General features: G+C 40.7%; 1 protein-coding gene across 1 annotated transcript in view; it reads left to right on the top strand.

The window, feature by feature from the left end:
- The window catches only part of loxl2b (lysyl oxidase-like 2b), a 44,892-nt gene extending 30,384 nt beyond the window's left edge, over positions 1–14,508 (top strand). Inside the window, exons 7-14 of the mRNA XM_075410387.2 lie at positions 1,704–1,855; positions 2,398–2,565; positions 9,253–9,418; positions 9,695–9,935; positions 10,537–10,652; positions 12,934–13,070; positions 13,191–13,302; positions 13,587–14,508. Coding sequence (XP_075266502.2) covers positions 1,704–1,855; positions 2,398–2,565; positions 9,253–9,418; positions 9,695–9,935; positions 10,537–10,652; positions 12,934–13,070; positions 13,191–13,302; positions 13,587–13,657 — 1,163 coding nt within the window. The 3' untranslated portion in view covers positions 13,658–14,508. The remainder of the gene's footprint in view (positions 1–1,703; positions 1,856–2,397; positions 2,566–9,252; positions 9,419–9,694; positions 9,936–10,536; positions 10,653–12,933; positions 13,071–13,190; positions 13,303–13,586) is intronic.
- Positions 14,509–21,208: the final 6,700 nt, after the last annotated feature.

The following is a 21,208-nucleotide window of genomic DNA, read 5'->3' as shown; positions in this document are numbered from 1 at the left end:
CCTTAGTTCTGTCCAGTCTGAGCTGCTAAAAGCAGCAAATTCTTTGCTCTGCAAATTCTTTTAAAGGACTTCTGACACTTTTAGATGGACTGCTGCTGCTCCTGATGGGTTTTAGTGGTTCTAAAACTTCTTCCATACTTCATGGAAGAAAGAGGACAAACAGAAACTCTCTAACCCTCAGTGGTTTAAGTCATCATCAGTGAATATCTATTTTTTTGTTTCTTTAAAACGTTGTTCTTCCACGTCTTGCCTATCAGGAGATATTCTAACAGATGCTATTAACTGACTGTTTTTTACAAAAAGCCTTTTTTGCTTTTCTTCAAAACACGGGTTAAGGGTTTGACCAACACAGCATGTTGTGGAAGCTGTAGGGTTGTTGTCTTCACCGATGAAGCATTAGACCTCACAGTGTTACAATATCACTGTTTGGTAGAACATGATTATGTCCATCCATCCATTTTCTTCATTTTATTGTGTTATGTCACAGTAACAGCAGGGTCACAGAGAGGTCCAGTGTTTTTTTTGTTGTTGTTTTTTTTTTTATTCCTCTTCTTGGATCGTGATGTGCTACCACGTTAAATTTGATCTATAATCACCCCCAACGAGTTTTGGGCATACTCTGGGTCTCCTACTGCAATGCTTCAGCTTTCTCCTTTCTACAGCAAGGAGCAGCAGCTCTCCTCAAGATGTCTAAGCTCTTACACATACGTAAGGCCGAGCCCTGCCACCTATGTGTGTAACAATGTAATAAGTTTGCATAAAAACTGGTGCCAATCCATGGAGAGATCACTGGTGCATCTCAGAGCCAACATAGACAGGCAACAGTTCAAACTCTTATACGATCCAATCAATCAAAACTGATCATTATGGATTTCAAAATCGTATTTGTTTTTCATATGTACCTATTTTCAGTGATTAATAGCAGGAAATTAACTCGGCATATCATTCTTTTCTTTCCCTTTTTTTGCCATAATTTTCAACTAACCTATATTTGACGACAGCATAATAAAACTGGAAATTCTGGTTTTAGTGTGCCACCACAATATTTTCAGTAACCCCCATATAGCCACCTCTACGAAATAATTCTAGAGGTGCCCCTGTAACCAGAGATAATGAGGGTTGGGACACAGAACAAGATCCTCAGATATTTAACCTTGCTGAGCTCTGAACCCCGACCCTATCTTTCCATGGCCAATTGTTCCATTGGAGAACAATGGACAATAATTAAACTAAACAACAATTAAAAATGTTTAATTCATTCAGTTTACAACAGGTGGACATAAAGTTCAGGACACACCTAGAAGACTGTAAAAAGCAAACAGGAAACATGATGGGTTACTAAGCTTATATTTTAAAATGCAATTTATTACACTATAAATTGCAATAGACTGAAAACCTTCTGCACCAGCTTCCTGATAGATGCTAATTCCTACTTCCTGTTTTTCCTGTTTTCTCCTAGTTTCTTGCCATAATGCTAAACTAATTAACTTTTGACTCTGACCTCATATTTAGCATGTAGGTGCCTCACTCTAGGAAAGAAAACATGTTTTTCTTTGAAGCTTTGAATTTTAGATTTTTTTTTTATTACACCAGAATTGTGTTTTTTAATGATATGTAACAAGACCCAACATACAGATTTGTGTTCCCTCAGTCACCTTCAGTGGAATTCAAACTGAATCTGCTTCTTTGTGTGCATTTTTCAGGTATGGGCCCAGTGCATATGAATGAGGTGGAGTGTTCAGGATTTGAGAAGTCCATAACTGAGTGTTCGTTCAATAAGGAGGCTCTGGGTTGTAGCCATGAGGAGGATGCAGCCGTCAGATGTAATGTCCCAAAAATGGGCTTCCAGGAAAGGGTTGGTTTCCATTTCACTATAGCCAAATACTGGTTAACACAGCTGCTCTAGGAAATGAGTTCACAGTGCAACTCAGCAGTTCGTCCAGTAGACTAGAACTGGAGTTCCTGTATAACATAATAACATGAATACTTTAAGTGTTCTTTAGTTTGTGCTAACATGTGTTGCAATGCAATGCTTGACACACTGCAATTTTTACAATATGAAAACGTCATTTCTGAAAGTACGTAGATGTTTACCTGATACAACGCAGAGCTGATTAATCTCATTGTACAGAAATTGCCTCAAATTCAGCCAGAAAGTGTTTACAGGATGAACAGGAGTGAACCCAGGTTAAGTCATGACTTAGACCTCTGAGAGGAACATTACTACATACAAAAGTATGTATGAAGTGTACATGGTGCAGTAGAGGTGTACCAGTGAAATCTTGATTAAATCTGTATTCATTTTGCATTTAATGGCAACAAGCACTGTAAATGTGTCCCTTCCAAGAGCACTGATGATCATCAACAGTCCTGTGTTGTTTTTTTCCACACCCACAGCTGCGTCTGAGTGGAGGTCGTAACCCGTATGAAGGCCGTGTGGAGGTGCTGGTGGAGAGAAATGGCTCTCTGGTGTGGGGGACGGTGTGCAGCGAGGGCTGGAGAACCATGGAAGCCATGGTTGTCTGTAGACAGCTGGGTCTGGGCTTTGCCAGCAATGCTTTTCAGGTATGAGTCACAGCAGCCAGGGGGTGGGAATCAGTTTGCCTGGGTGTGTGAAAATCTTTAGATGTCTAAAATGTAAACCAACAAATTTTGTGTTCTTATAGCCAGACTGTACGAATCTGAGCACAACCTCTCCACAGATCTCCGTGGACTCTTCATCTTTAGCTTATAGTTTATAGAAAATGACCCAATAGACATTTTCCACAAAAAGCTAGTTAAAAGAGACAAAGCTATGTGAGTTTAGTTTGTTGGGCTGATTTCCTCAAAGTGGATGATTTCTTTGAAAGTGCTGCTTCATTTAAAGTCATGAATAGGTGCTGCATTTGTAATTCATTATTGAAAGTCCACTGTTATTCTCTTTAGAACTCTTCCTTTTTTAAACATGTTCAGTTGACCTGCTGTGCAGCAACTCAAAGCCTCTTGGTTATTCTAGTAGTTAATTGGATAGCATAAATCAGGCTGGTACAAATTTAACACAGTCTCTGCATTTCTGTTAATTAACACCACCAATAAATTCACAGATGTGTTTTACTTTCTTTTGAGTAAATGATAAGAAATTGCTGTATGTATAGGGCCTGTGAAATAAAGTGTATATATATACCCACATCCAAGGAACAAAGCTAACTCAGCAATAATGTATCGACAGAGCACTGAAAGCAGCTTCCAGCAAATAGCTTGTGCTGCCAGTGGAAAATGGGATACAAAATGTACTATGACACAAAGAAGAAACTTTCCACTTGTTTTAGGAGTCTTTCTTTTTCCTTTTTTTTTTTTTTTTAAGAAGTTTGCTCTCTAGACAGCAGAGAGAACTAGAATACCTACAGCCAAATCATGAGTGTTTGGGCTTCCACAATCCAACAGCGCAGAAAAACTAAAAATTCTGCTTTTATTTTGTATGGACTGAAAGGTCCAGTACAGAAAAGGAACTGTCAGTTGTTAAATCACTGTTTGCATCAGTTGGCTGTCAGTGAACTTTGTTTGGTGTATATTATGATCAGAATTAGCTGTCGAGTCTGGAAACTCAGCTGTTAGGGTTATGTGACATAAATTCCTGAGACTTTTTAGTCATGTAGTAATTACATTTCATCTACATATATAATATTAAAGAGACTGTAGGTTCATTGTTTTGTACATTCACAGTTCAATTCAATTCAATTTTATTTATATAGTGCCAAATCACAACAGCAGTCACCTCAAGGCGCTTTATATTCTACAGTAGATCGTACAATAATACATACAGAGAAAAACCTATGAGCAAGCACTTTGGCGACAGTGGGAAGGAAAAACTCGCTTTTAACAGGAAGAAACCTCCAGCAGAACCAGGCTCAGGGAGGGGCGGGGCCATCAGCTGCTATTGGTTGGGGTGAGAGAAGGAAGACAGGATAAAGACATGCTGTGGAAGAGAGACAGGGATTAATAACAGATATGATTCAATGCAGAGAGGTCTATTAACACAAAGTGAGTGAGAAAGGTGACTGGAAAGGAAAAACTCAATGCATCATGGGAATCCCCGGCAGCCTACATCTATTGCAGCATAACTAAGGGAGGATTCAGGGTCACCTGGTCCAGCCCTAACTATATGCTTAGTCTTGAAGGTAGAGATAGTGTCTGTCTCCCAAATCCAAACTGGAAGCTGGTTCCACAGAAGAGGGGCCTGAAAACTGACCTCAGTTTTATCTGAATTAAGAAGCAGAAAGTTAGCGGCCATCCAGGTCTTTATGTCTTTAAGACATTCCTGCAGTTTAACTAATTGATGTGTGTTATCTGGCTTCATAGATAGATAGAGCTGGGTGTCATCTGCATAGCAGTGAAAATGTATGCTATGTCTTCTAATGATGCTGCCTAGGGGAAGCATGTATAGTGTAAACCGAATCTGTCCTAGCACTGAACCCTGTGGAACTCCATAATTAACCTCAGTGTGTGAAGAGGACTCTCCATTTACATGCACGAATTGGATTCTATTAGATAGATATGATACAAACCAGTGCAGTGCAGTACCTGTAATACCTACAGCATGTTCTAATCGCTCTAATATAATATTATGGTCAACAGTATCGAATGCTGCACTAAGGTCTAGCAGGACAAGCACAGAGATGAGTCGACTGTCAGAGGCCATAAGAAGATCATTTGTAACCTTCACTAAAGCTGTTTCTGTGCTGTGATGAACTCTGAAACCTGACTGAAACTCTTCAAATAAACCACTCCTCTGCAGATGATCAGTTAGCTGTTTGACAACTACTCTTTCAAGGATTTTTGATATGAAAGGAAGGTTGGAGATTGGCCTATAATTAGCTAAGACTGCTGGGTCTAGAGATGCTTTTTGAGTAAAGGTTTAACTACAGCCAGCTTGAAGGCCTGTGGTACATAGCCGATCATTAGAGATAGGTTGATCATATTTAAGATCGAAGGATGAATTAACGGCAGGACTTCTTTGAGCAGTTTTGTAGGAATGGGGTCTAAAAGACATGTTGATGGTTTGGAGGAAGTACACTCAACAAAAATATAAACGCAACACCTTTGTTACTGCTCCCATTCCCCATGGGATGGACGTAGAGACCTGAAATTCATTCCAGATACACAATATAACCATCCCTCCCAAACAGTGGTCACAAATTAGTCCAAATGTGTGGTAGTGGGCACATCTGCTATATTGAGATAATCCATCCCACCTCACAGGTGTGCCACATCAGGATGCTGATCTGACATCATGAGTAGTGCACAGGTGTACCTCAGACTGCCCACAACAAAAGGCCACCCTGGAATGTGCAGTTTTTTGCGCTATTGGGGGTCTGGGGACCCAGAACCGGTCAGTATCTGGTGTGACCACCATTTGCCTCATGCAGTGCAACACATCGGCCCATGGAGTCTATCAGATTGTCAATTGTGGCCTGTGGAATGTTGGTCCACTCCACTTCAATGGCTGTGCGAGGTTGTTGGATATTCGTGGGAACTGGTACACGCTGTCGTATACGCTGGTCAAGCACATCCCGAACATGCTCAATGGGTGACATGTCCGGTGAGTATGCTGGCCATGCAAGAACTGGGACATTCTCAGCTGCCATCTGGCCTGAACAATGTGAACCATGATTCATCTGTGAAGCGCACACCTCTCCAACGTGCCAGACGCCATCGAATGTGAGCATTTGCCCACACAAGTCTGTTACGGCGACGAGCTGGAGTCAGGTCAAGACCCCGATGAGGACGACGGGCATGCAGTTGAGCATCCCTGAGACGGTTTCTGACAGTTTGTGCAGAAATTGTTGTTGTTGTTCCAGCAGCTGTCTGGGTGGCTGGTCTCAGACGATCTTGGAGGTGAACCTGCTGGATGTGGTTACACGAGGTCTGCGGTTGTGAGGCCGGTTGGATGTGCTGCCATATTCTCTGAAACGCCTGTGGAGACGGCTTATGGTTGAGAAATGAACATTCAATGCACGGGCGACAGATCTGGTTGACATTCCTGCTGTCAGCATGCCAATTGCACGCTCCCTCATTGCTTGTGGCATCTGTGGCATTTTGCTGTGAGACAAAACTGCACATTCCAGGGTGGCCTTTTGTTGTGGGCAGTCTGAAGTACACCTGTGCACTACTCATGATGTCAGATCAGCATCCTGATGTGGCACACCTGTGAGGTGGGATGGATTATCTCAATATAGCAGATGTGCCCACTACCACACATTTGGACTGATTTGTGACCACTGTTTGGGAGGGATGGTTATATTGTGTATCTGGAATGAATTTCAGGTCTCTACGTCCATCCCATGGGGAATGGGAGCAGTAACAAAGGTGTTGCGTTTATATTTTTGTTGAGTGTAATTATTGAAGTTAACTCAGAAAGATCAATTGGAGAAAAAGAGTCTAACTTAACATCAATGGTACTTTTAGTACAATTGATGGGATGGTTATAGGTAATTTTTTCTCTAATGATTAAAAAAATTTTTGTGAAGAAGTTCATGAAGTCATTACTAGTTAACGTTAAAGGGATGGTTGGCTCAAAAGAGCTCTGACTTTTTGTCAGCCTGGCTACAGTGCTGAAGAGAAACCTGGGGTTGTTCTTATTTTGTTCTCAGGAAATGATCAGACAGGAGAGGGTTTTCAGGAAACACTGTTAAATGTTCAGTTTCTATGCCATGTCTCATGTTTCATTCTAAATACACATGTGACAAATCAGCTAGCTGATAGCTTCTGCACAAATGTTAAGGCTAACTGTTTACCGGCTTTTACTAGCATGTATCTATCCTTCCAGGGTGGGAGTTATAGGAAGAGTAGTCTATATGTAGACAATACAAAATAAGTTTATAAAATTAAAATTTGGGCTATGAGTAGGTTTGAATGTTGTGCTGTTCATTTTAAATTGTAGTTGTATTTTTATTTTTATGGTTCAACAATCCAAATGACTGTAATTACAAGTAATTTTCACTCCAAGCAGAAGACTGGAACAACACTAATTAATAAATAAATTTGTTTGCTTCCAATCGAAACTTTAAGCTTCATTATCATTTCAACTGTTGAAAAAATATGAATATTTCTTGTTTTTTATCTGGTCAACTTCAGGGCTGCACATTGTCTGCTAATTTGAAAATGGAAAATCTTTTTAACAATTTGAGGCTATTGCATTTCTTTTTTAAATTTTAGGTATTTATGCATTTTAAATTTGTATTTTTTTTATTTGACTGTGCAAAAATATTTGACTTAATTTATTTTTTCATTTTGATAAAAAAAAAAAAAATAGATTAAATATATCAGCTACATACTTCCATGCATGCCACTGTCCGGTGGCTCTGTGTATATGCACAGCCTTCTATTTTTTTTAATAAACACAGACACATGTAAGACGTTAGGAGTGAGAGGCCTGGGTGTGAACTGGGGGGCGGCCCAAAACACTGTTTACAGTGCAGCAGGGTAATAGTAGGAGCAGATAAGGAGGCTGAGGGGCTTTGTGCTAACAGCTTTATGAAAGTGTTTGCACAGCCATGAAATGAAGAGCGTATGATTATAAGGTGTTTGCCTTCCGGCAGGAGTTTGAAGGACTCTCAGCTGTAACAGGAATCCATTTACTGTATTACATGCTGTGCAGCTTTTTTCATCATCTGTCAGTGTAACGATACATTAGAGATACATAAGAGCTCATAAGACAGAGCTTTAACTTTTAAGTTGCGCTTTTTGACAAAAAACAGACAAACAGGTAATAAAACGCTACAATATGGAAAATCATCACAAACTAAACCAAGAGCAAGCAATTATTTTGGCTGCAGAAAAAGCCAAATCCATAACTGGCTGAAGACATTGAGGTTAACAGAGACTGACACAAGGGACTGAGGGGAAGTCAACACTATATAGACACAGAAGGGCAGTCAGGGGAAGTGGACACAGCTAGTGAAAACAAGACACAGCAGTGGACACTTTATTCAATGAGACAGGAGGGGAAGTAAAACCAAATGTGAGACACTAAAAATAAGTAAGTACTAAAGTAAAACAGAACTTGAAAAATAATAACTAAATGAGAAACGTAAAGACATTATTAAACATTTTCTGATGTGTATCAGTCCCCTAGGATTAGTTCATTCATAACCAGAACCTGAAAGTCCACAAGCACAAGCAACTAAACCTGCAGTGTTGTTTTCTGTGATAATTGAAGTATAACCCCTCCCAGGCTAGGGTAAGGGTTTTCTTTTTCAGAATGACTTGGATTAACTAAATTTGATTACTTAAAAGTACATTTTTGCTTTTGAAAACTGTTGGGCAAATGTCACATTTTCTCATTGTTCTGAGTATTGGTCAATTTAGTGAGTGCTGTCAAATAAATCATTTTTATGCTGCCAAAGAAAAACTACTAGTTGTAGTCAATCATGATCAATAACAAGAGGCCCTGGCCTTATATACTCCAAAATCAACTCAAATGTGTGCGTTGTTTCTTCTTTTTCAGAGTCAGTACAGATGTACACTATAAATCATTCCAACCTGGGCAGGGGAGAAAAAAAATTAAAAGAAATCATTAAAAGCCCCAAATTATCATGATAATTATGCCCATGAAAACTTCTGCTCCAGGTTACATTTAAGATCTTTAGCCTGCACTTACCCGCTCGAACTCTCTGGTCCTCCCATCGGATGCTTTTACTGGTCCCACGCTCCCAATTAAAATCTAAAGGATACAGGGATACTTTCTCTGTCATTGCTCCGAGTCTTTTATAAAGTCCTCCTTCTCTTTGGAAATCTTCAAATCGAACTTCAAGACCTTCCTATTTTCACAGGCTTTCAGATCACTTTGAAACCTGGTCTGTTCTGTCTTAGTTATCTTGTTTGTTTTTTGTAAATATATGTATGTATGTGTACATGTATGCTTGTATAGGTATTTGTATATAAGTGTATGGATGTTTATATAGATTTCTTTCATCTTCATTTATTTTTGATATTTTAACTACATCGTACCTCTGTTCAACACTTTGGATGACACTTAATGTCTTTTAAATGTTCTATACAAAAAAGCTGACTTGACTTGAAAGCTGACGAGGAGTTAAATGCATTCCTGCTGCAGGGGATTCAGCAGCATTAACATGTCATAGGGACAGCCCACCAAGTTAGGAGGGTTTTTATAAAATACAATGCACTATATACATACATACTATATACTGTACTATATATGGAGAGGTTGTGGCTGCTACATCTGATCTGTAAACTGTGCTTTTTCCACAGGAGACCTGGTACTGGTCGGGTGAGGTGAGCGCTGATGCTGTGGTGATGAGTGGCGTTCGGTGCTCTGGAACTGAGATGTCTCTGTCCCACTGCCTGCACCATGGAGCCCACCTCAGCTGCCCCAAAGGAGGCGGCCGCTACGCTGCCGGGGTCTCCTGCTCTGAGAGTAAGACAGTGAAATGAGCAGTGTGCTGAAAAGTCATATTATGTTATCTGTGTAAAATTTGCCTCAACAAAGCCTGATCATGAAGGAATAAATAAATTGGCCTTTCCACTTTTAAACCTACTTTGAATGTGCAGATTGAAGGAGTAAAAGATTTTCAAGGCTCCAGTCAGTTTTAATTCAACAAATGTAAATAAGTTTGACGTAGAGCTGCTAGAACAATTTCTGTATGTCCCTAAAAATGTTTCAGCAGCATGTATTTTTCACTTCTATCTATAGCGGCACCAGACCTGGTGCTGAACCCTCAGGTGGTGGAGCAGACCACCTACATGGAGGATCGGCCCATGTTCATGCTGCAGTGTGCATATGAGGAAAACTGCCTGTCCTCCACATCCAGCGAGGTTCCTGCCAACACCTACCGCCGCCTGCTGCGCTTCTCCTCCCAGATACACAACAATGGCCAGTCCGACTTCCGACCCAAAGCTGACAAGCACTCGTGGGTGTGGCATGACTGTCACAGGTCAGTGAAAGTACAAGCACTGTTTTGGAGGTTTGATACTAGATTTTATCAAGTGATCGCATTCTTGATCACTAACCCCGGGCAATCGGAATATGGTTTTGTTTTTTTTTGTTTTGATCAAATTGTTCTTCCATGTCTTGAAAGAACAATTCATTTCAACATCTGTTTTCCCAAAAGGTGCATTTTTGCTTTCTCCAAGATGCAGGGTTAGTGTCAGGAATTACCACCTGTGATGACTAAGACCTCAGAGGGTTCATGCTGATGGCTGTCAGACCTTTTCTCGTTACAAGCACTGGATTTATACACCTACTAAATCCCCTTTAGAAACATAAATTACACCTTCATTAAAAACTACAAGCAAAAAGTCAGTGGACTGTTGGCAGCCTTCAGCTTTCAGTATATCAGGACGGTCAGAATCACTGAAAGAAATGACTCTTTCTAAGGGACATGCTGTTTTTACAGGTGCTATTTAGTTGAGATGCTTTTTTAAAAATGTATTTATTTATTATTTAAAGAACGCCGGTGCCCTTGAGACTAGAGCTAAAATGACAACAAGTGTCTTCTTTTAAAGGCTAAAGTATGTTCCCGTCTTTGTGTGTAGGCATTATCATAGCATGGAGGTGTTCACCATCTATGACCTATTCAGCCTGAATGGAACCAAAGTGGCTGAAGGACACAAAGCAAGTTTCTGCCTGGAGGACTCAGAGTGTGATGAAGGTAAGATCTGAAAAAGGAATTCAGTTATGGAAGGAAATAAATTTTTCACTTTTGAAACATGTGGCAGAAAACTAATTCTTACAGTGGGGCAAAAAAGTATTTAGTCAGCCACCGATTGTGCAAGTTCCCCCACCTAAAATGATGACAGAGGTCAGTAATTTGCACCAGAGGTACACTTCAACTGTGAGAGACAGAATGTGAAAAAAAAAATCCATGAATCCACATGGTAGGATTTGTAAAGAATTTATTCGTAAATCAGGGTGGAAAATAAGTATTTGGTCAATAACAAAAATACAACTCAATACTTTGTAACATAACCTTTGTTGGCAATAACAGAGGTCAAACGTTTACTATAGGTCTTTACCAGGTTTGCACACACAGTAGCTGGTATTTTGGCCCATTCCTCCATGCAGATCTTCTCGAGAGCAGTGATGTTTTGGGGCTGTCGCCGAGCAACACGGACTTTCAACTCCTGCCACAGATTTTCTATGGGGTTGAGGTCTGGAGACTGGCTAGGCCACTCCAGGACTTTCAAATGCTTCTTACGGAGCCACTCCTTTGTTGCCCGGGCGGTGTGTTTTGGATCATTGTCATGTTGGAAGACCCAGCCTCGTTTCATCTTCAAAGTTCTCACTGATGGAAGGAGGTTTTGGCTCAAAATCTCACGATACATGGCCCCATTCATTCTGTCCTTAACACGGATCAGTCGTCCTGTCCCCTTGGCAGAAAAACAGCCCCATAGCATGATGTTTCCACCCCCATGCTTCACAGTAGGTATGGTGTTCTTGGGATGCAACTCAGTATTCTTCTTCCTCCAAACACGACGAGTTGAGTTTATACCAAAAAGTTCTACTTTGGTTTCATCTGACCACATGACATTCTCCCAATCCTCTGCTGTATCATCCATGTGCTCTCTGGCAAACTTCAGACGGGCCTGGACATGCACTGGCTTCAGCAGCGGAACACGTCTGGCACTGCGGGATTTGATTCCCTGCCGTTGTAGTGTGTTACTGATGGTGACCTTTGTTACTTTGGTCCCAGCTCTCTGCAGGTCATTCACCAGGTCCCCCCGTGTGGTTCTGGGATCTTTGCTCACCGTTCTCATGATCATTTTGACCCCACGGGATGAGATCTTGCGTGGAGCCCCAGATCGAGGGAGATTATCAGTGGTCTTGTATGTCTTCCATTTTCTGATGATTGCTCCCACAGTTGATTTTTTCACACCAAGCTGCTTGCCTATTGTAGATTCACTCTTCCCAGTCTGGTGCAGGCCTACAATACTTTTCCTGGTGTCCTTCGAAAGCTCTTTGGTCTTGGCCATGGCGGAGTTTGGAGTCTGACTGTTTGAGGCTGTGGACAGGTGTCTTTTATACAGATGATGAGTTCAAACAGGTGCCATTCATACAGGTAACGAGTGGGGGACAGAAAAGCTTCTTACAGAAGACGTTACAGGTCTGTGAGAGCCAGAGATTTTCCTTGTTTGAGGTGACCAAATACTTATTTTCCACCCTGATTTACGAATAAATTCTTTACAAATCCTACCATGTGAATTCATGGATTTTTTTTTTCACATTCTGTCTCTCACAGTTGAAGTGTACCTCTGGTGCAAATTACTGACCTCTGTCATCATTTTAAGTGGGGGAACTTGCAAAATCGGTGGCTGACTAAATACTTTTTTGCCCCACTGTATGTGTTCAGTAATGGACTTTTAAAGCTCCTTTAAACAATATGGTTACTGAAAAGGGTGACTTGACACTGTCTAAGGTGAAAAGGTTGACTTTTAATTTCAGAATTATTAAGCAGCTCCACAGTTCTCCAAGATGTAAGGAGCTTTTCCAGGATCTTTCAGTTTTTCAGCAGGAATTTTAAAATTGAACCCATATATTTGAGGTTGCCTGATTTAGTTCAATTCAATTAAATAAAATCCAGTACACTTTTATTTATATTACGCCAATTCAGATTAACAGTCATCTCGAGACCCTTTATAACTTACAATAGTAGAATGAAACTCCAACAATCTCACAGCCCCCTGCAAGCACGTGGTGACAATGGGGAGGAAAAACTCCCTTTTAACAGGAAGAAACCTCTGGGAATATGAAAGAGAAGAGAGCAGAGCAAAACAGGATAAAAGGCAAGGAGAGAAAGCCAGAGTTTAATAATAGATAATGATTAAAGAGGGGTGCATAGTAATAGTGTGTAAAGACAGAGGGAAACTAGATGAGTTTCAGTTTGTCAATGCCCGATAAGCAATGACAAATATTATTATATTTTGTTATTGCAGGTATTGAAAAGAGGTATGAATGTGCCAACTTTGGAGACCAGGGTATTACTGTGGGTTGCTGGGATACCTACAGGCATGACATCGACTGCCAGTGGGTCGACATTACTGATCTGAAACCCGGGGATTACATTTTCCAGGTGATGTTTCTCGCCTTTAGCTCTTTTGCTAGAGAACCAACAGTTCAGCAAGATTCAGCTGTTCATACAATGGCTTCAAACTGCAGCTATAGCGTCTCATTCATGCCCTCCCTCTTGCAGATTATAATTAATCCAAACTACGAAGTGCCAGAGTCGGACTACACCAATAACTTCACGAAATGCAGATGTCGATATGATGGCCATCGTGTGTGGATGTACAGCTGCCATAATGGTAAGATGATAAGGCTATATCTGCTCTTTGTCGTTTGGTAAAGTGTTTACTACACTTACTTTTTAACCAACTAACTAAACTTGTTAAACAGTTTCAGATTTTAATCTTTCATTAATGAGTTGCCCTGCTATTTCACATGAATGCTAATGAGTACCCTGTGAGCTTCTTTTTATTTATTTTTTCAATTTCCTATGCTTGACAATTAGAGTGAGTGATTCTACAAGTGTAAAACAAGGACAAAATGTGTAGGTGGTAACTGTCTGTCTCTGCTGCTGAACTTCTAGGTGGCTCATTAAGCAGTGAAACGGAACAGACATTCCCGGGCCTCCACAGCAACCAGGTGACCCACAGGTAAAGACAGAGCAGAGGAGTGGAGTTAACTGGCCTATGCTTTCAGCAGAAAGACCAGCTGAAGCCAACCAACCACTACACATCTCATCTACGTGGATTCCTCTGACCAGCCATGCCCTGGTCAAAGCATCTGTTTTTACGCTCGCCTCATCCATGAGGCAGTCGCTTTCTTTGACCCTCTCCCCTCCCGTTTCCCTCCGGCAGACAGAATATTTGATTCCCCCTTCTGTCCGTGCAGAGGCAGCTACTTTAACAACACTTCCAACCTCTCTGGTTAAGAGCAAGAGAACGGTGAAACTCTCTGTATGCCCTGTGACAGAGAGAACTTGTTTTTACAGACCTGCAGGTTAGTGGCAGGTGTATTACACAAGGCGAAGTATCGAGGAATGTCATTACGAGTCTGCCTACTTTGAAATGCAGCTTTTTAAAAGAACCCTGCTGCACTTCTTTTGTGTGTATGTCTGTGTGTGTTTTTCCCTGAAACTCTCCCTGAAGAGTTTGGTTTGTCTGTGCCAGGTCGCCTGAAGATTGACAGGAATCATCAATAGCAAACACAGCAGCCTGTGTGTGGAAATGCAGGCTATTTTTCATTCCATTCATTTTTTTTAGCAGTTTCAGAAATGTTTTTTACATGCTGAAGCCCAGATAACTAAGCTTCCTATTGCAAATGTTATTTAAGCGTCACATCTTCAGTGAGGAATTTTTTTCAAATTAAGCTGTGGCAGAAGCAATTTCTGCAAAGCAAAACAGCCCGTTCATCACCAATTACAAGTGCTAATTGCCTGGTTCAGCTGGAAAACTAATCTACCATGGCTGAAACGTGACGTATTAAAGTGCCTTAAAGTGCCCAAAGCCATTTTAGCTCTGCACACTGCACTGACAAGATTGTGGTCACATTTCATAGAAGAGTAGCACTAAAAGTCTCTGAAGAAGCTGATCATATAAAAGTATGTTGAAAGAAATATAGAAAGGAATATTATATTTCCTATTTACAGCAAGCAATAATCACTTCTAATAGGGGCTTTTGATTTAGTATGCCTGCCAACATTACCTTATGCTGGGCTAAAGCTGGGCAGACACTGTGCGATTTTTTCAGTCGCGCGATTCAGCTCCTGCTCAAACTGTGCGATTGACTCGCAGGGGTTAGAAGTTCGTAGGTCACGATGCAGGTCTCACACTATACGACCCGATGCTCTGATGCGACCTGAGTGCTTACACTGTGCGTCCATAAAAATGAAGGTTAACAGAAAATCTGTCGCTCAGTCTCCCTCTCTGTCTTTCACTCACACAGACACGCACACCACCACCATCAACTTTGCTAAATTGCTAATGAAAAACACTGATCGGGCAGCTGTGATTGAGCAGCAATGTCCATCCAACTATTTTCACGGTTGTTGTGTTGTGATCGTGATAATTTTGTGAGGCCACATCGAAAAGGCTCGGATGAGCTTTCCAAAGTTCTACAAGTGCCTCCATCGCTTGTGTCCAGATCACACGCTGCACTCTCTGCTGCGCTGCTCCGTCTTTTTCACCGAAATCTGTGTTTGCGCGTGCGCAGTGTGAGAAGCTGCGGTGTTTGAAATCCTCACGACCAAGCGATTGATGATCGGGAGCTGGTCGTGAGGTGTTAATCGCTTGTCGTTACCCCACGTATACTACACGATGCACGACGCACGATGAAGGCCAAAATCAGTCGCACGACTGAAAAATCGGCTCAAAATGGGCCAAAAATCGCACAGTGTCTGCCCAGCTTAAAGATCCTCTGATCAGCTTGTTATGCTGCCCTCTAGTGGTTTACAATTTCCAGGTTGCTGAAGTGTTGCAAACGTGTACTGCAGTCAGTACACATTTATATTACTATGAGGTGCAGGTTATACAGTAAGTTAAAACATAAGAACCCACAAACTGTCGAAAAAAATGTTCTAAAGTGAAACAAACACAGTTAAAAAAAAACTCTTTAAAATCTAATCCTTTTAATTATTTTTATTGTAAACCTTCAGTGTTACTATTATTATGTGCCTCAGTCACACAGGTCTAGAGACCCCCTGGCAACCTCAAGGAGTAAGGAAAAATATGCATTCATCAACCAGTAGGCAAGTGGTTACTGGAGGTTGCTAGCTGTCACTGAATGTTATTGGCTGCAAATATTGGCTACAGTAAACCTACTTTTGATTTGGCTGAGATGCCGATTTAGTGCAAACACTGGTGACCTAACCACTCTGCATTAGTGAAACTTCAAAAAGTCCATTGCAGAACCACAGGGAGGCTGTTGGTCAGCAAAAAAGTTCCACCTTACAACTGAAACCAACATGTTTCAACTTCTACGTTTACTTTAAAGGTAAACAGTCTCCATTTCTGGTTGGTGTCACGGTTTTCACAGCTTCACTACAACTTATAGAGTAGTTTGTAAATTTTTCCAAACAAGTCGCTGATTTCCATGCTAACTACTGCTGACTGTGACAACCTGCTAGTGAGCAAAGCAATAGCAAGGAAGTTTTCAGTGTAGCACTGTATACTTTTTTTGCAACCAATTTCACGCTAGCAACATCCAGTAACCATACACCAACTGGCTGTGGAATACACACTTTTTGCTAGCATGTATGCTAGCAAAAAGTCACTGATTGGTCTCTAGGTCTGCATAAATTGGTCTTAAGCATTCAATTTCACAGCAACTACCAGCAAATACTTGCAACCATTTGGGGAGTAAATACAAACAGGTGTCTACACCTGTGGGATTGGGGTCTTATGTAACCAGTGAAATCATTTTAACTGCATCACGTTCTAGCTGCATCAGCTAAATCAAACACATACCATTTTCAAGCTATTATGATGATGCATTGACTGAGCAGTGAAGAACTGCTTGTCAAACATACAGGAAGCTCCCAATTGGTTTAGCTAATAAGCTTTTAATATATAGACCTTTGTTGACGCTTCACATGATAGTTTGCAAATATTTAAGAGACAGGCATTATGTGGTATAAATGTGTCTTGTTTGGCTTTATAATCCTGTTAGCAACAGAGATGTGCTAAATGTTGGTTTAAAAGTACAAGTTTCTCTCCAAGTTACACCTATAAGTTGTTGTTGTTGTTTTTTTTTTCAGAAAAACATGATATAGTAGAAACACAAATCCATGTCATTGGTCCTGTTATGTTATCAGTGTTCTGTTGTAAGCTAGTGTAAATGGATTGCTTCCTGTCGTTAGCTTGTATCTGCAGGTACCATGCATCGGATGTTTTCCCTTCAATTCAAAAACTATCAGCTGCAAATTCAAATATCACAATAAAAAGTACTTTAAGACATTTGATTTTATATTTAACTCCAGTGTGGCTTTTAGGCTTCCAGTCAGTGGGACTCTTTTAACATGAGGATCACAGGACTGCTCTACAGTAACATGCTGTCAAATTTTGTCTTGCTGCTTTACATGCTGGCTTCATAAGGCAACAGAAGACCTGATCTCCATCCTGTGGCACCACAGATCCTCTAACAACAAATAGAGAATGCATTCCTCCCTGTTTGTCTGTTCCAGATATGTTTTTTTCTCTTTTATTCTTTTGTACAACAATGTGTGAATCCAGTGTTATTTTAATGGTGCTATCAAACTGGTCCTCTGTTTTCTGAGGACACTTTACATGTTGAACAGCCACATGTATATATGTATACTAATAGTATACTTGAACTGAGCATACACAACCATTTGTAATTGTGTTTTCTTATTAATGACCTTGTTACCCCCTTGCTAATGTAATCCTCTTGGTTTTTAAACTGCTGATATCTGGTGTTTTTAGACCAATGTCTGATTGTGGAATACTCTTCCTGTCACGGTGGGATATCGAGTTTTTAGTGCTGTCTTGCTGTTCAGTTCCAAAGCCAAGTATCAGGAAAGTTTGTGACTTTGAACCACAGACTGGACTGTCTGCTAAAATCAGCTGTCTTTGGCAGCATTCACCCTGCATAAGATGGACTTTTTTCCTGTTCTGTGTCATTTCGCTCAGACGTGATTCACATTTCAGCTTTGATTTTTAGTACATTTGCAATAACCTTATATTTTTTCCTTTATTGTTGTGAGTTGTTGGGTGTAGAGTCAATTAAATTTACAACACAATAAACTGTAAAAGTGTGTGGATAATTTGTGGACAGACTGCACATTTTGGCTTAAATATTTCCATTTATAAGACGTTAGTGAGCCTCGCTTGGATAATGGCTATAAGCTACACTTGCAAGACTAACTCCTGATTTTGTAGTCGTAGACAGCATAAAAGATCGGTGTAGCTTCTGGGTATGAAAAATAAAACTGCATTCTATCTGAAGGCTCCCAGATGGCAATAGCTGTGGTAGCAAAACCACTTAGAGTAATTTTAGACGTATATGGGAAAACATCTTGATGCATTCTCAATCATCCAGGTAAAGTAAATCTCCAAAGGTTGATTCTGTTCATCTGGACGTAGCGTTTTCAGTGGGAGAAACGTTTCGTCACTCATCCAAGTGACTTCTTCAGTCTCAGCTGACTGCAGGTTTCCCCAATACTATAAACAGTACATTTGCATAATGACTGAAACCAGCCCACTGAAGGAACAATGGGCTGGGAGGTCAGTTCCTTCATCATGATTATGCAAATTCTAATGACCATTGATCAACGACCACTGACTCTTTATAAGATTGGAGAAACCTGCAGTCAACTGAGACTGAAGAAGTCACTTGGATGAGTGACGAAACGTTTCTCCCACTGAAAACGCTACGTCCAGATGAACAGAATCAACCTTTGGAGATATTTGGGAAAACAACTTTCTGATTTGACCCAGATCTGTTAACTCTTTCTGAGTTTATGGGCTCAATTAAAACGTTATCTATTTTGTAGATCTTCGTCATATTATCTTGCAAAATGGAGACTTATTAGCTAACGACCTGTCAATCACAAGTTGTTAGCTAATGCACCTTTGCTTTGAGAGTCGGACCAAACCTTCTTTGTCGCATCTGCTTTTTCTAACCATGATGGCAATGGCAGAAACGTTAGTTCCCAGAATGTAAAAGGGGCCTTCAGAGACCAGTGGGTGACATAAAGGTAGCTAGGGTAGGTATAGTAAGATTACTTATTGTAAGATAACTTTAGATTAGTTGCTAAAGGGTTAAATAACTAAACATTTGTAAGTGTTGTGAAGGTACCTTCAAATTTTTAATTTTCCCAATTTAGCTATAGTTTAAAAAGTTTAAAATAAAAATATATAGTTTAGGACTGGACTTAACCCATGTCTGGGGAATCAACCTGTGGGTTTCAAGGAAAAGACAGCACAACCACAAGAGCTTCCTGGTTCTTGGTATTGATTCTCGTGAACTATTGGAGAGATTAACATGATTTTTCCAAAGACATTACCTCATTTGATGTTTTGATTATTGCAGTGCAGAGAGCTGCTTGACATATACTAAACTGCTACTTTATGAGCTCTACTTCTTTAACTGTGTGCTATTGCAAATATATAATCAGCCAATAAAATGGCAGCAATTTATGCATAACATGATCAAGAAAACCTGCTGAAGTTCAAACCAAGCGACAGAATGGGAAACAAGGTGATATAAGGCACACTGAACGGGGCATTGTTGTTTGTTCCACTCTCAGCCAAAAACAAGAAAAGTGAGGCAGCAATTTACACTGGCTCACCAAAATTGGACGGCAGAAGATTGAAAATATGTTTCCTGCTCTGATGAGCCTCTATTTCTGCTGCAACACTGAGATGGCAGGGTCCAAATCTGGTGTAAACAGCATGGATACATCCTGCCTTGTATCAGTGGTCCAGTCTGCTAGTAGAGGTGTAATGGTTGGAGGATATTTTCTGGGAATCCTTTGTGTGTTCTTAACGGAACACTTATGGGAGAAGTGTTGTTGCCCACCAATTTCAAAGGTAGGCTGGCATGAGTAGAGTCAAAATGTTTGTTGGCAAGCTACTTAAAGCCACATTGTCCTTGATGCACCATCATTACTGTGTTTAACAGATATTATAATATAAGGCTGGGTTGAGATATGGTGACTGTGAGGTCAATTCAATTCGATTCAAATTAATTTTATTTATATAGCACCAAACAACAGGCGATAGAAAGACTGTTTTATATTGTAACATAAAGACCCTACAATAACAGAGAAAATAAACCCAACAGCAATCAGATGACCCCCTTTAAGTAAACTCTTGGTGACTGTGAGAAGGAAAAACTCTTTTCCAATGAAGAAATCTGCTGCATAACTAAGGAGGGGCTTACTTAGGGGCAGCCATTTGTTGCCACAGGTTGGAGATGAGGAGAGGGAGAAAGTCATAACATATGATTCATGTTAATTCACAGTCGCCAACTCATTCAGTCAGTCATTGTGTCCTGTGGATAGGGACAGAATACTTGTTTAAGGACTGCCAGCATGATTGAAAAGTTTAATTACAGGATAAAGGTGATCAGTCAGAATGCATTTATATCAGAAACCATGCAAAATAACCCTGTAGCACTGAAGACTCACTGGATCCCTGTAGTGTAGGGGTCAGTTTAAATACTGCAGCAGGCACTGTTTAACCAAAGCCTGTGCAGTAGTACAACACTGACCTCATGTGGAGTAAAGCCCACATTACAGCATTTATCTGCAGAAGAAGCGGTAGAAATGATTTACAGTCAGTGTCTGTGTCCAGGTGTGTTTTTGTCTGCTGAAGGAGTACTGGCAGGAAGCCTAGGACAGAGTGACAAGCCCTGCCCATATGAGATACCTACAGGTCATTTTCTGTGTCCACTTCTGCTAACCAACACGTTTTAATGTTTCTGCACTGTGGGAAGAAGTAGCCAAAGCTTGTTTCAATAAATCAAATCAGGATGGTGCATCGACATACCAAACAATCCTGTTTCCCCATCTGCCACAGACAGATCTTAGCCCATCACCCACAGGCAGAAAGGGGGTGGAGATGTTTACAGTAAAGCCCAATTATGAAGTTTCTGCCAGAAAACATCCAATAAACCACAAACCCAATGAATTACATCTGTCATAGGCACAGTTATTTAGAAGCAAGGCAGTATAAGCTGCCCCAACTCTTTATGCAGTCTTAATATTTGGACGTCTTTCTCTGTTGTAGGACATTAGCTATAGATCCTAGAGTGAAGCCAGACATTTCTCTGTTTGGGTAGTCTATTATGCTGGACCTTAAAGTGAGGAGCAGTTCAATCACACAGAAAGAGGACCAGACACCACCCAGCTTCCTGAAGGGAAGCCAATCAGGTTTTATTCTCCTGGCACACACACACACACACACACACACACACACACACACACACACACACACACAGGGATTTTTAAAAACGGAGATGCACTGTAAAGGCAACAAAGTGACATCCCTTGTATAAACCAGTATTCATTTGGATATTTACGCAACAACAAACAACCTCCATCCCTTCTCTTCCACTTATACAATTCAGGGTCGCCAGAGCCTATCCCAGCTGTCTTTAGGGCAAGAGGCAGGGTACACCCTGGACAGGTCACCGGTCTGTCGCTAACACATAGATACAGACAGCCAATTGTCCAAAATGTTTTTGGAT

This window comes from Astatotilapia calliptera, chromosome 12 (assembly GCF_964374335.1).
Source record: "Astatotilapia calliptera chromosome 12, fAstCal68.1, whole genome shotgun sequence".
In the NCBI taxonomy this organism is placed as follows: domain Eukaryota; kingdom Metazoa; phylum Chordata; class Actinopteri; order Cichliformes; family Cichlidae; genus Astatotilapia; species Astatotilapia calliptera.
Note: the sequence above shows the minus strand (reverse complement) of the source record. Positions and strands in the feature narration are given on the sequence as shown.